Source organism: Schistocerca piceifrons, chromosome 3 (genome assembly GCF_021461385.2).
Source record: "Schistocerca piceifrons isolate TAMUIC-IGC-003096 chromosome 3, iqSchPice1.1, whole genome shotgun sequence".
In the NCBI taxonomy this organism is placed as follows: Eukaryota; Metazoa; Arthropoda; class Insecta; order Orthoptera; family Acrididae; genus Schistocerca; species Schistocerca piceifrons.
This window is the reverse complement of record NC_060140.1, coordinates 298,731,396-298,743,932: the sequence shown is the minus strand read 5'-3', so window position 1 is coordinate 298,743,932 and position 12,537 is coordinate 298,731,396. Positions and strand designations below refer to the sequence as shown.

Genomic DNA, 12,537 nt, shown 5'->3' with positions numbered 1-12,537 from the left:
CGTCGAGGGGACACTGAATAGTGCACGGTACATCCAAACCGTTATCGAACCCATCGTTCTACCATTCCTAGACCGGCAAGGGAACTTGCTGTTCCAACAGGACAATGCACGTCCGCATGTATCCCGTGCCACCCAACGTGCTCTAGAAGGTGTAAGTCAACTACCCTGGCCAGCAAGATCTCCGGATCTGTCCCCCATTGAGCATGTTTGGGACTGGATGAAGCGTCGTCTCACGCGGTTTGCACGTCCAGCACGAACGCTGGTCCAACTGAGGCGCCAGGTGGAAATGGCATGGCAAGCCGTTCCACAGGACTACATCCAGCATCTCTAAGATCGTCTCCATGGGAGAATAGCAGCCTGCATTGCTGCGAAAGGTGGATATACACTGTACTAGTGCCGACATTGTGCATGCTCTGTTGCCTGTTTCTATGTGCCTGTGGTTCTGTCAGTGTGATCATGTGATGTATCTGACCCCAGGAATGTGTCAATAAAGTTTCCTCTTCCTGGGACAATGAATTCACGGTGTTCTTATTTCAATTTCCAGGAGTGTACAAGGAAATGGGACTCTCTAATCGTCAAATTGCCAAGAAGATGAACTGTTCAAATACAGTGATTGATAATTTCGTTAGATTTGGAGCACGATGCGGACATAATGGGAAATATGGGCAAAGTAGGAAATTATCTGTGGCATAGAAACGGTTACTTTTGTTCAAAGCAAGGACCACAAATCATTATTATTCTCAGCTTGTTGCTGATTTACAGTTGCCAGTAACTGCCAGACATGTACGACAAATTTTGTCACATGACAGACATCTTGCATTCAAGAAACGACTGAAGGAACCCTCCTTTACACCCAAAAATAAACAGTTTAGACTGGAGTTTTCTGAAAAACATGTCATTAAAAATGGTTCAAATGGCTCTGAGCACTATGGGACTTAACTGCTGAGGTCATCAGTCCCCTAGAACTTAGAACTACTTAAACCTAACTAACCTAAGGACATCACACACATCCATGCCCGAGGCAGGATTCGAACCTGCGACCGTAGCGGTCGCGCGGTTCCAGACTGTAGCGCCTAGAACCGCTCGGCCACACTGGCGGGCCATGTCATGAACTACGGAATGAGATAATGTGATCTTCAGTGATGAGAAGAAGTTTAATTTAGATGGGCAGGATGGATTTCAGTATTATTGGCATAATCTGACAACAAAGAATCAGGTACGAATGACGATAAATATTGGTGGTGGAGGTCTTAGACTTGAGCAGCCTTCTACGCTAAAGGTAAAACACGCATTGCTTGCCTGAACGGTAGAATGAACTCTAACATGTTCACTTAGATGCTAAAAACAGAACTGGGGGGCCTAAGGTCTAATGTTTCAGCAAGATAATATACCTATGTATGATTCTGCCAGAACCAAAAAAATTATTGTAATATAAAAGATATCGATGTCTTGTCTTGGCCTGCACGCAGCCCGAATTTGAACCTCGAGAAATACCTTCGGGGAATACTTGCAAGGCGTGTTTATCGCAATGGCAGGTAGAGGTCGTATACGACCTGGAAAGAGATTTACGATAAGAAGGGACAATAATTTCACTGCAAGAACTACAAACCCCAACAAAATCAATGGCGAAGAGAATTTTTGAGATAATTAGGAGGAACGGAGGTTGGACGAAGTACTAATAGTGCAATAACAGAACAGGATAGTGAGTGTCTTTATACCAATTTAAATCCAGGAAATGCAAATGCCTAATTATTTTACTCGTATTATGAAAGAAACTTTGTAATTCTGTAATGATTGTTTATGTCTTATATTTAACTACTGCTTTCATAGTAAATTTGATACACGTGTACTTCAGACACGGTAGTATTACTTTCGTGGAGCCCTACCTTTATACTGATTTCCTCTACTGTATATTTCACTGTGACACAATATGCAACCATTATGGATCCGTTAAAAAAGTAAACGGTCATTTGTAATCGAAGAATGTGTTCATTGTAAATGCATTTAACACTGGTTTTACTTCAGAGTATTAATAATATTCTTAATCGTTCGCTCCAGAATTATTAAAGAGTGATAGCTGGTTCTGCCAGCGTTATGCGTTCTTCAAAAGAATTTGTGGAACTGTATGAGAGAGTGTTGGGTGCTATATAGAAGTGTAATTGATATTTAGCTAAGCTATCAAATGTACTCTTATTCATTACAGATAATTCACACAATACGGTGTCACTGGGTGTCTGTTACTGTTTTCATCAGAAACCAGAATGTTCAGTGTCGAGAATAAAGCGAAAACTCTAGTCCAGACAGCCATTTGTGCCGACTTTTCATCAGAATTCTAGTTTCCGTGTCGCACGAGGCACCCTGGGCGTATGTCAACCCTGACATGTGCGAAGCGTGAACTGTCTACGGATGTCACTAGAGTAAGTGTTCCCACCGTTCACGCCTAGCACGTGGCGTGGTTTTACAGGACGCCAAGCAATACGTTTGCCAAGCATTTCCAGTACCCACTTAATGGGTTGGAAATTGAGACCCATCGCACATTGTTCTGTCTCTTGAACGTTCAGTCTTCACAAGACATCCCTGGTGATTCATCCCGGCCTTATAGCGAGTAAGACGGAATTTGAAATCGCGTCGTAAGCAGCACCGTTCATATCCCTCAGCAGGATACGGTCCATATTTTCCAGGTTGGTAACGCTATCACGAACTACGACACTCCCACGCCGATATAGAATTTTGCCAGAGTCTCTCGAGTAGCCGTAAATCTTTTGGCAAGTGCTGCTTACTTCTACATCTCGACGTACAACCCCATCACCTGATATCAGAGATAAATTCTGGTTCTACTGCAGATAACACGGTTTCCATTGATAAAGTAACCCATAGACGATGGTTCAGGCAAACAGAAGGTGGACTACGTTATTACCTGTGCAGTTGCACATAAACATTGTGCGCAGCGAATTAGACAGGAAACCGCAACGAAGTCGCAAGCAAGACAGGATGCCGATCTTACAAAGGAAGCGTGACAGTGCCAAGGTTGTCGAGAGCTAGCTCAAATAGTCCAGAAGCATCGCATGCTAAATCCAAACACACAAGTAGGGTCACTATTGACAAACGGGAGCGGTTTGAGAGGAAAGGTACCACGAAACTGTTTAACAGACTGGTTTCACCGATTTTCTGTGCCTGTCGCAATCCTGGTGAGCGGAAAGTGTACTGACAGCAGCAAGTCGACATACTTAGAACGTCTATTCCTGCTATAGAGACCACATCAATATTGCTGCTGTCCACCGAGGATGCAGAAACACTCAGAGAAGTCACTTGAGCTGTACCGTCACTTCCTCGTAACCAGTACCTCGAAGTCTAATGAGAAACCGTGACTCTACCTGCTCTTGTCAGGTCTTTTTACAGTCTTGAGATTCAAAGGCAAGAAGACGTAATGTACATTCTTCTTACACAAAAGTAATTGTCCTTTTGACTTGTATTAGATGTCCCAGTGAACGCCCTGTCTCTCTCATTACGACTCACTGACACATGGATACTCACTTTATTTTGAGGATTCATTTGAATCGTAATTTTACGTCTAGAAGTAACGGAGTATGACGTGGCTGTTGATTTCGCTTTCGCGGAACAGTCCTGGTAAGAAGGTTCGCAAAAGTAAGTGTATCAAAATACACTATGTGATCAAAAGTATCCGGACACCCCCACAAACAAACACTTTTCATATTAGGTGCGTTGTTCTGCCACCAACTGCCAGATATTCCATATCAGCGACCTCAGTTGCCAGACATCGTGAGAGAGCAGAATGGGGCGCTCCGCGGAACTCACGGACTTCGCACGTGGTCAGGTGATTGGGTGTCACTTGTGTCATACGTCTGTACGCGAGATTTCCACACTTCTAAACATCCCTAGCTCCACTGTTTCCGATGTGACAGTGAAGTGGAAACATGAAGAGACACGTATAGCACAATAGCGTACAGGCTGACCTCGCCTGTTGACTGACAGAGACCGCCGACAGTTGAAGAGGGTCATAATGTGTAATAGGCAGACATCTATCCAGACCATCACACAGGTGTTCCAAACTGCATCAGGATCCACTGAAAGTACTCTGACAGCTAGGCGGGAGATGAGAAAACTTGGATTTCATGGTCGAGCAGCTGCTCATAAGCCACACATCACGCCGGTAAATGCCAAACGACTCCTCGCTTGGTGTAAGGAGCGTGAACATTGGATGATTGAACAATGGAAAAACGTTGTGTGGAGTAACGAATCACGGTACACAATGTGCCGATCCGATGGCAGGGTGTGGATATGGCGAATGCCCGGTGAACGTCGTCTGCTAGCGTGTGTAGTGCCAACAGTAAAATTATGAGGCGGTGGTGTTACGGTGTGGTCTTGTTTTCCATGGAGGGGGCTTGCACACCTTGTTGTTTTGGTTTTGAGTGGCACTATCACAGCACAGGCCTACACTGATGTTTTAAGTACCCTCTTGCTTCCCACTGTAGAAGAGCAATTCGGGGATGGTGATTGCATATTTCAACACGATCGAGCATCTGTTCATAATGCACGGTCTGTGACGGAGTGGTTACACAATAACATCCGTGTAATGGACTGACCTGCACAGAGCCCTGACCTGAATCCTACAGAACACCGTTGGGATATTTTGGAACGCCGACTTCCTGCCAGGCCTCACCGACCGACATCGATACCTCTTCTCAGTGCAGCACTCCGTGAAGAATGGACTGCCATTCCCCAAGAAATCTTGCAGCACCTGGTTGAACGTATACCTGCGAGAGTGGAAGTTGTCATTAAGGCTAACGGTGGGCCAAAACCATATTGAATTCCAGCATTACCGATGGAGGACTCCACGAAGTTGTAAGTCATTTTCAGCCAGGTGTCCGGATACTTTTGATCACATAGTGTATAATTAACTTAGCAGATGTTAAGAAACGTGACCAGCAAATTCTTTTGAAAAATGTAGATCAGAGAGCAATATACAGTGTTCTTATCATTTTTTAAACATTCAGTCGTGATCCTTTTCCACTCAGTGAACTTTTTGTCCCGACTTTTTAGTGGACGATTGCTTCCGCCTTGAGTTTGTTGTATTTAGATTCACTAATGAGATCGTCCAAGTCCTTATCCGCCCGTGCCTTCTCTTCTCCACATAAGTAACTTTCTAAACTGGTTTTACAGCTCCTTAAACTTTCTCTCGAGTTTTAAATCTCTCCACCGAACCAGATGAAGTACTTCATGTACCTTCTTCTTAAAAGCATTTCCACACTACTGCATATAATCCTGCTTTTTGCGCAAAGGAACCATTCACCCGAGTCATCAGTTTTGCTCGTCTTTCGCATTATTGTAGTGGGCAACTACTTATCTGTAACAATGCCAGCTCTAATACAATGGCTTCTCAGGTTTTTTCGAAAACTGGAGGTTCAAAGTTTTACTGCTCTTTGAATACCATACGAGAGGGCCAACCATCGAACAGCGGTTTTAGAGCAACCGCTTAAATTGGCAGATCACTATGGTTATCATTATTATTCATTTACGAAGAAACACGATTCTTTGCAGCGATGAAACTTTTTGGGCGAAGATCGGAGAAAAATGAAGACAGTACATGCAAACTTCTAGTCTGTCGACTTCACCGGTTACTCTAATAACGCTGCACGGCGTTTGGCGCTCTCCTGTTATGTTCTACAGGACTCTGAAACTTTGAACCTCTGTTTCTCGAAAATGCTTTGTAATCGCATCGTACTAGAACAGCATTATTTATATGTGCATTCTTCAATTATGTATTACAATCGTACGAAATAAGAAGGAAATGGTGACCAGGGGGGTATTAGAGAATGCCTATTTCGCCATTCTGTTCTCGGTTTAATGCCTGTACTGAAATTCCAATTGCCAACATTTCGACGAATATTGCGGTAGGTTGTAGAACTGCATTAGCAGTTACGCTCCGAATGCAAGTAACACTAAGCGCTACAGTTGGAATTCGAATATCATATGACGTTGTACGAATATGTTGTGTCTGTACTTCCGGACATTTCCGAAAGAACAGACACCGCGAGGAATCCGCATCTGTGATACGTATTATGTAATGTGCAGGGGAAAGAAAGGAAAGTGACTTTCGATGTCAGCTACAACGGGACTTCATGCGAAATCAGCAGCGACGAGTTAAAATTTGTGTCGGACTCGGACTCGAGCCCAGGATCTCCCGCGCACGAGGCAGTTGCGTCAAACAGTGCGCCTCCGGCACACAGTGTTTATATCAATTGTGCGGACTATCTGGGCACACCTCTCTGTCGATCCACATTCCCATCTAGCGTCAGCTATCCGCAGTCCCCTTCGTGTCCTCATTACTCCATACTTTGAGATTCCCTCACGAGGTCTGACGTAATTGGGCGTCCACACTGAAGTTGATGGATTCGTTGTCCATCGAGGCGGTACAATTATATGTCCAAAGAACAGACACAATGCATTCATATAACTGATTCACCTCGATGGGCCAGGAATCCACATGTTCTCTCGTCGAAGCTGATTCCGCATAAAGTCCCGATGGAGCTGGCATCAATAGTCTGTCCCTTTTCCTTTTCTTTCTCCCCCTCCATCAACAATTTACATATAATGACGTCATTTGAACATGAATACAGATTCCTGGACGGAACACAACACTGAAGCAGTGTAATGAGAAGGTCATCGGCTGTAACTGAGTCTGTCGTCTTGACGGCTGACCATGATTCGTGTGTTGCAGATCACGCTGTGCACCGTGGGATACGGCGATGCTGTGCCCATCACGTGGCAGGGCAAGGTCATCGCCTCCTTCTGCGCCCTCCTCGGCATATCCTTCTTCGCACTGCCTGCCGTAAGTACCCGCTGTACGACTGCAGTGTCAGTCGTTGTGGAATGAAGATTTACCGCTGTACGACTGCAGTGTCAGTCGTTGTGGAATGAAGATTTACTACATTTGTATTTGTTTAGACACTTTACCATAGTGCGCATCACATCAGAAGGTGCTTTGCGCATAAACAAATAGTAGCAGGGAAAAGAATGGGAGCGTGCGGGGTGAGGTCTGTCTACGCGTGGTGGCAAAAATTGAGGGAAACACCGTTCATTCTGCCATTCCTCACATGATGCTTCTGCGGACAGCAAAAATTAAAGTTTTTGAACGTGATAAATGCTGCTTATGACTGGCAATATACAAAGTGAGTCACGAGGGAGGGCACCTGCTTTTGAGGGGCGATAGTATTAGTGATTCTGAACGTCCAGACTGTAGCGCCTAGAAACGCTCAGCCACTCCGGCCGGGGCTTAGAATTACAGCTTTGTGGTTAATGTGAAAAATAAGTTTGACCTGTAGCTTCAGTTAGAAATTGATGAGCCTCAAGCAGACGCTGTTGTAGATAGGGCACAACAAACTTTCGGCAGGAAACATAAAAAGTAAGAATGTAGGGAAGTCAGTAAAGGCAAAGTTTTGTTGTTAGGTAGTTCTCACGATAGAGCTATTGGTCCACTTTTGCAGGATGAAATAGAATTTGAATACCAGACCACAATTTATTTTAAATTGTATTGGTTTGGAGGAAGTGATAGAGGATTTAGGATCACTTTGCAAAGACTTCACCAAGGAAAGCATTGTGGGTAGGCCAGGTAATAGCACTGACATAGGACAAGTGTGACCTTGCAAAGATCATATCAGCATCGAGGCATACCAATGTTGAATTTGAATGTGGTTTCAGGCACCGTGACCGACCCCGTTTGAGTTATTTAATCAGGAAAGTTATTTTGGAGGTCGAGCGGCTGCTTATGTCGCGATCAGAGTCACATATTGGAGTGGTTCTCTCAGTACATTGGATTTTACTAGGCTAGGATTTCATCTCAATAGGAAAGGGAATTGTAAACTGGCTGGGCTAACAGCAGAAAATTTAGGGAGGGAAGCACTGTCATGAGCGATATATACCAGTGGCTACAGTATTCAAAATAGCAGCTTTGTTTAGAATAGGGAGTATACAAAGAAACCAAGTTTTAAGAGTAATTAAGATTAAAACAAACTTTTAGTTTGAGAAAGAAACCAAACTATATAAATCTGACATATTGCATCAGCACAAACAGAAGTTAGTTAAAAATTTTCGGCAATCGGCAGGTATCGTATTTCCACCAAATGTTAACCCAGTCAGTGGGTAATTTCAGCTATCTTCACCGCACCAGAACATTCAAACTAATTATGTGCATTGAAGATTTAGAGTCATCAAGCCACCTGAAATAACCTGTCTCTCTGAACATCATGTGACCATTGGCATAGATTTGTTAGTGTTACAGGGTTTAGGCTTAGCATCTTATTTTTGTAGAGAAGAAGTGAAGAAAGGAGGAGTTGCAACATTCATCAGGAATTGTCGTAAATTAAAGAAATAGACATTCATAAATTTTGCCTAGAGAAAGGATATGGGAGTATATGCAACGGAAGAAGAATTTCGTGATAAATGGTTCACAATCATAAACGTATATCGAGCACCTGCAGGTAATTTTAATCTGTTCATTAACCACCTTGAAGCTCTACTGCCAATTTAACAACAAAAAACCAAGATATAGTGGTTTCTGGTGACTTTAAGTAGATTGTCTAAAAATGTCTAAGAGCAAGAATCTATTACAACCATTAGAATCAGTGACTGTATCATTCCACTTCATTTCTATCGAAAACTTTCCAACTAGGGCAGCAATTTGCTCACAAACAGTTATTGATAATATTTTTATAAGAAGGTCTAATGAACGAAATTGTATTACAAAATCAGTAGTCAATGACCTCTTGGAGCATGCCATGCAGGTTCTTTTGTTAGATGTTTATACTGAGCAGGATATCAAACTATTGCATCTGAATTCAAGAAGATGGTCAGTGAGCCCAAAATTGATTATTGTAGGACATCCCACAAAGACGTCAGCCGTAGTGCTGTATACAGCGCTAATGGATTGAACGAAAAATACATTTTTATTAATAAAATACTTACCTTATTTCAACACTGTTTCCCCCAAAAGCTAACCCAGATTAGACCAAAGTCTGCAAAGAAACCATGGATTATTCGAGGAATCAAGGTATCGTGTAAAATAAAAAGGAAACTGTATCTGTGAATCAGAGACAGCTCTGATGTTCGTGCTATAGCACGTTACAAGGCAAAATATTAAAGATAGTAATGCAAGTATCAAATGAATTACATTACAAGAAAAACATAATCACATCAAAAAACTAAATAAACACAGTATGGGATACAGCGAAGGAGGAGACTGGAAGAACCAGACATGGAAAGGGGCAAATAGCGTTATCAGTAAATGATACATTGGTAAGAGATGTATGCAAAGCTAGAAAACTTTTTAACAAACATTTCATAACTGTTAAGTAAAAGATGGGGCTGTCAGGTTTAGTAGATGCTGCCATGGAGTACCTCAGACCAGACAGTACATGTAACTTCAGTAACAGGAATATAACCCTCACTACCCAAGAAAAAGTAACGTTCTTCATAAAATCTTCAAAATCAAAAAATTATATCAGCCATTTTAAATTACCAACGAAATTGGTTAAAGAGTGTGCATCTGAGTTTAGTAACATTTTAAGCCATCTGTGTAACCAGTAGTTTATTAGTGGTACATTTCCTGAATGGTTGAAATATACTGAAGTTATGCCCTTTTTTAAGGAAGGAGATAAAGAAATACCGTTAAATTTCCGTCCAATTTCACGTTCACCAGCATTCTCAAAAATTTCAGTAAACGTAATATACAGTCGGCTTTTTAATCAACTGACAGCAAATAATATATTGCCCGAGTCTCAGTTCGTGTTTCTAAAGGATTTTGATATTGAGAAGACTATCTTACACATACAGTGAAAATGTACTTAATTTATTAGACTATGGATTACAGGCTACTGGTACAGTTTATGAGCTGTCAAAGGCATTTGACAGTGTAAATCAAAGTGTCCTTTTAAGTAAATTGGAATATTACGCTCTACCAGAAAATGCTGCAAAGGAGTTCAATTCCTGTATCTCCGACAGGAATAAAAGAGTGTCATTAGAAAAGAGACATGAATTAAGCTATCATGCATCATCCAAATGGGAACTAATTACACGTGGCGTCCCACAAGATTCCACCTTAAGGCCCTTGCTTTTTCTTTGTGTACATAAATGACCTCTTATCAGTAGCATTACCAGATACCAAGTTTGTGTTGTTTTCAGACGATACAAACAGTGCGATAAGTAGCAAATCAAGTGTAGTTTTAGAAAGATCGGTTAACTAAATTTTCATGGATATTAATAAATGGTTCCTAGCCAAATTTTTGTCACAAAACTTTGAAAATACACACTAAATACAATTCAGAACTTGTAAGAGATTTACCAATATTATATGACTGAAATGTGATTACAGATCGGTAGAAGTTGTGAACAGTGCTAACTTCTTGGGACTACTGCGTGATGCTGAATTCAACTGGGAGGAGCACAGTGCAAAACAGAAACAAATCACTATTTGCAATGCGAACTTTGCCACAATGTTTCTTTTTTTCAGTTTTGTGGAAGATGAATTAATAAAATAATACGTTGGTGTATTACATATCTGAGTATCGTTGCATAGCAATATGTAAATTATTCCTTTTATGTCATTAGAAAGGTGCCACTGTCCGAGAACTGCCGGAGATCCATGTCAGCTATTCCACCAACGAGACCGATGAACGTATCTACTTTTCCTATTTTACATAGTTCCAATACGCCTAAGTAAAACACTCTGAATACCCAGTAGATTACGTTGCTCCTAATGACAGTTCTTCGAGGCATTAAGTGTTCTAAATGTGTGCAGCGGAATAAGAAGTAAAATCTATCAGGCTACCATTACTCTGAAGGTAAATTTCGCGGATCGGAAACACTTCCCTCTTGAGAAATCTCTTTAAATGCGCAGCGTAAGAGATGTGTCCCATCGTAAGACATTCTTTTGCAGTAAACAGTCCATTATGGTAACAGCAACAGAAACGAAAAAATTTAATCACGAAGATTACAAAATTTCTAGCTTTACAGCTCGAGGAATTAAGTAAGATCTAATAACGTCAATCTTCATACTGCCTTTAGAACGTAAATCAATAATTGTCTCCCACGGACTGCGAACAGTTCTTCTCCGCGAGACACACCAGTACACGCCATCGTAAACAAATTTAATGTTCTCTCCGGCAAACCCATTAATGCTTTTGTAGCTTCCCCCATCCCCCACCACGGTCCCTCCCCTTTCTGTTCCTTCCCAAACAACCTTGCTCCCGCCATTCACGAAATAAGAAATTAATTACGCACCGGAGATGGATGAATGGCCATTGTATAAAGGCAGCGCCATAAGTTTCTTAAAAGAAGCGGAACTGATTATATTTCTGGTTGCTTCCTTATTGTTATCAGGAGCCCAGAACGCTGGTTGAGCTCTTTATCTGAAGATTCCTCTTCTCAGAGCCTCGCTGCAGTTCCAAAGCAAATTTCCACTATTTTAAGAATGCCATTAGTAGCTACGCTGACTCATTTAATTTCAGAGGCCGTGCTCTCTCTTTTGCAAAAGTCGTAAAGTAAAGGAGAGGGGACATTAAAGAAGAAATATTAGGGGCACGTTTAATGTCAAGTCGCCATGCACAAAAAAATAAAAATATGAGTAAGAAAAAAATGGAAACTCGTATCGCAGCCTTGAGGCCATATCAGTGACCGCATACATTCTAATTACACAATATCTTATGACTGCACTATCAGAAAGTGGTTTAAAGTGATTAAAGGTGGAAAATATTTTTTCTTGGAATAAATTATCATGCAACTCATTTAAAGTTGAACACAGCACAAGTGGCTGGAGGAAACACTCAGGTCTGACAGTATCAAGTCGTGGAAAGTAAATGAACTGTCTTTGTCCATCCAGTAGATGTTCAGGATGTTTTTTGTTATCTTTCAATCTGTAGCATTTTAAACAGAGAGAATTTATATCCATTGTGTTCAGAGTACACGTCTGCTGCGTAACTGTGTCAGGACAATGCTGCGCAATGTTTAAGCGCGTTTCCTGCAGCTTAGTGACCAGTTGCAATGCGTGTGGCTCATATTACACGGGAAAACCGGATAGATCAGTCTGCAGAAGACTTACAAAACAGCACAGAAGCTAGAAGCTGCGGAGAAAAGGCCCCACCTTTTCGTGGCATTGTCTAGAAACCAGACACCGTTTTGTAGTACATGTATAAATGCCGCACTCTGAGTACAATGGGCGGAAACTGTCTCAACATGAAATCAAAGACAATACAAGAACTCTTCTGTACAGCTACTAAAAAAACAAACAGACTAACGTTACTATCCACTCTTTGATTCTGCCAAACATGATGGATTCTTCAAAACTAATTTTTGTTTTTGTGCCTTGCTAGAGATGTATTAGTCAGCAATTTATTTCAGAGTTCTATGATTGTGAAATACTATTTCGTATATTTAGTATTAGCGGTTAATTTGTTTGATGACTGTAAATTCGTTACTTTATACTTGTACAAGGATGTATTCTAACGTATACTGCCCTCCGTAAGT

General features: G+C 41.6%; 1 protein-coding gene across 1 annotated transcript in view; it reads left to right on the top strand.

Moving 5' to 3' along the window:
* LOC124789559 (potassium voltage-gated channel subfamily KQT member 5) overlaps nucleotides 1-12,537 on the top strand; it is a 506,704-nt gene that overhangs the window by 163,840 nt on the left and 330,327 nt on the right. The window contains exon 3 of the mRNA XM_047256963.1: nucleotides 6,740-6,850. Within this exon, the coding sequence (XP_047112919.1) occupies nucleotides 6,740-6,850 (111 nt within the window). The remainder of the gene's footprint in view (nucleotides 1-6,739; nucleotides 6,851-12,537) is intronic.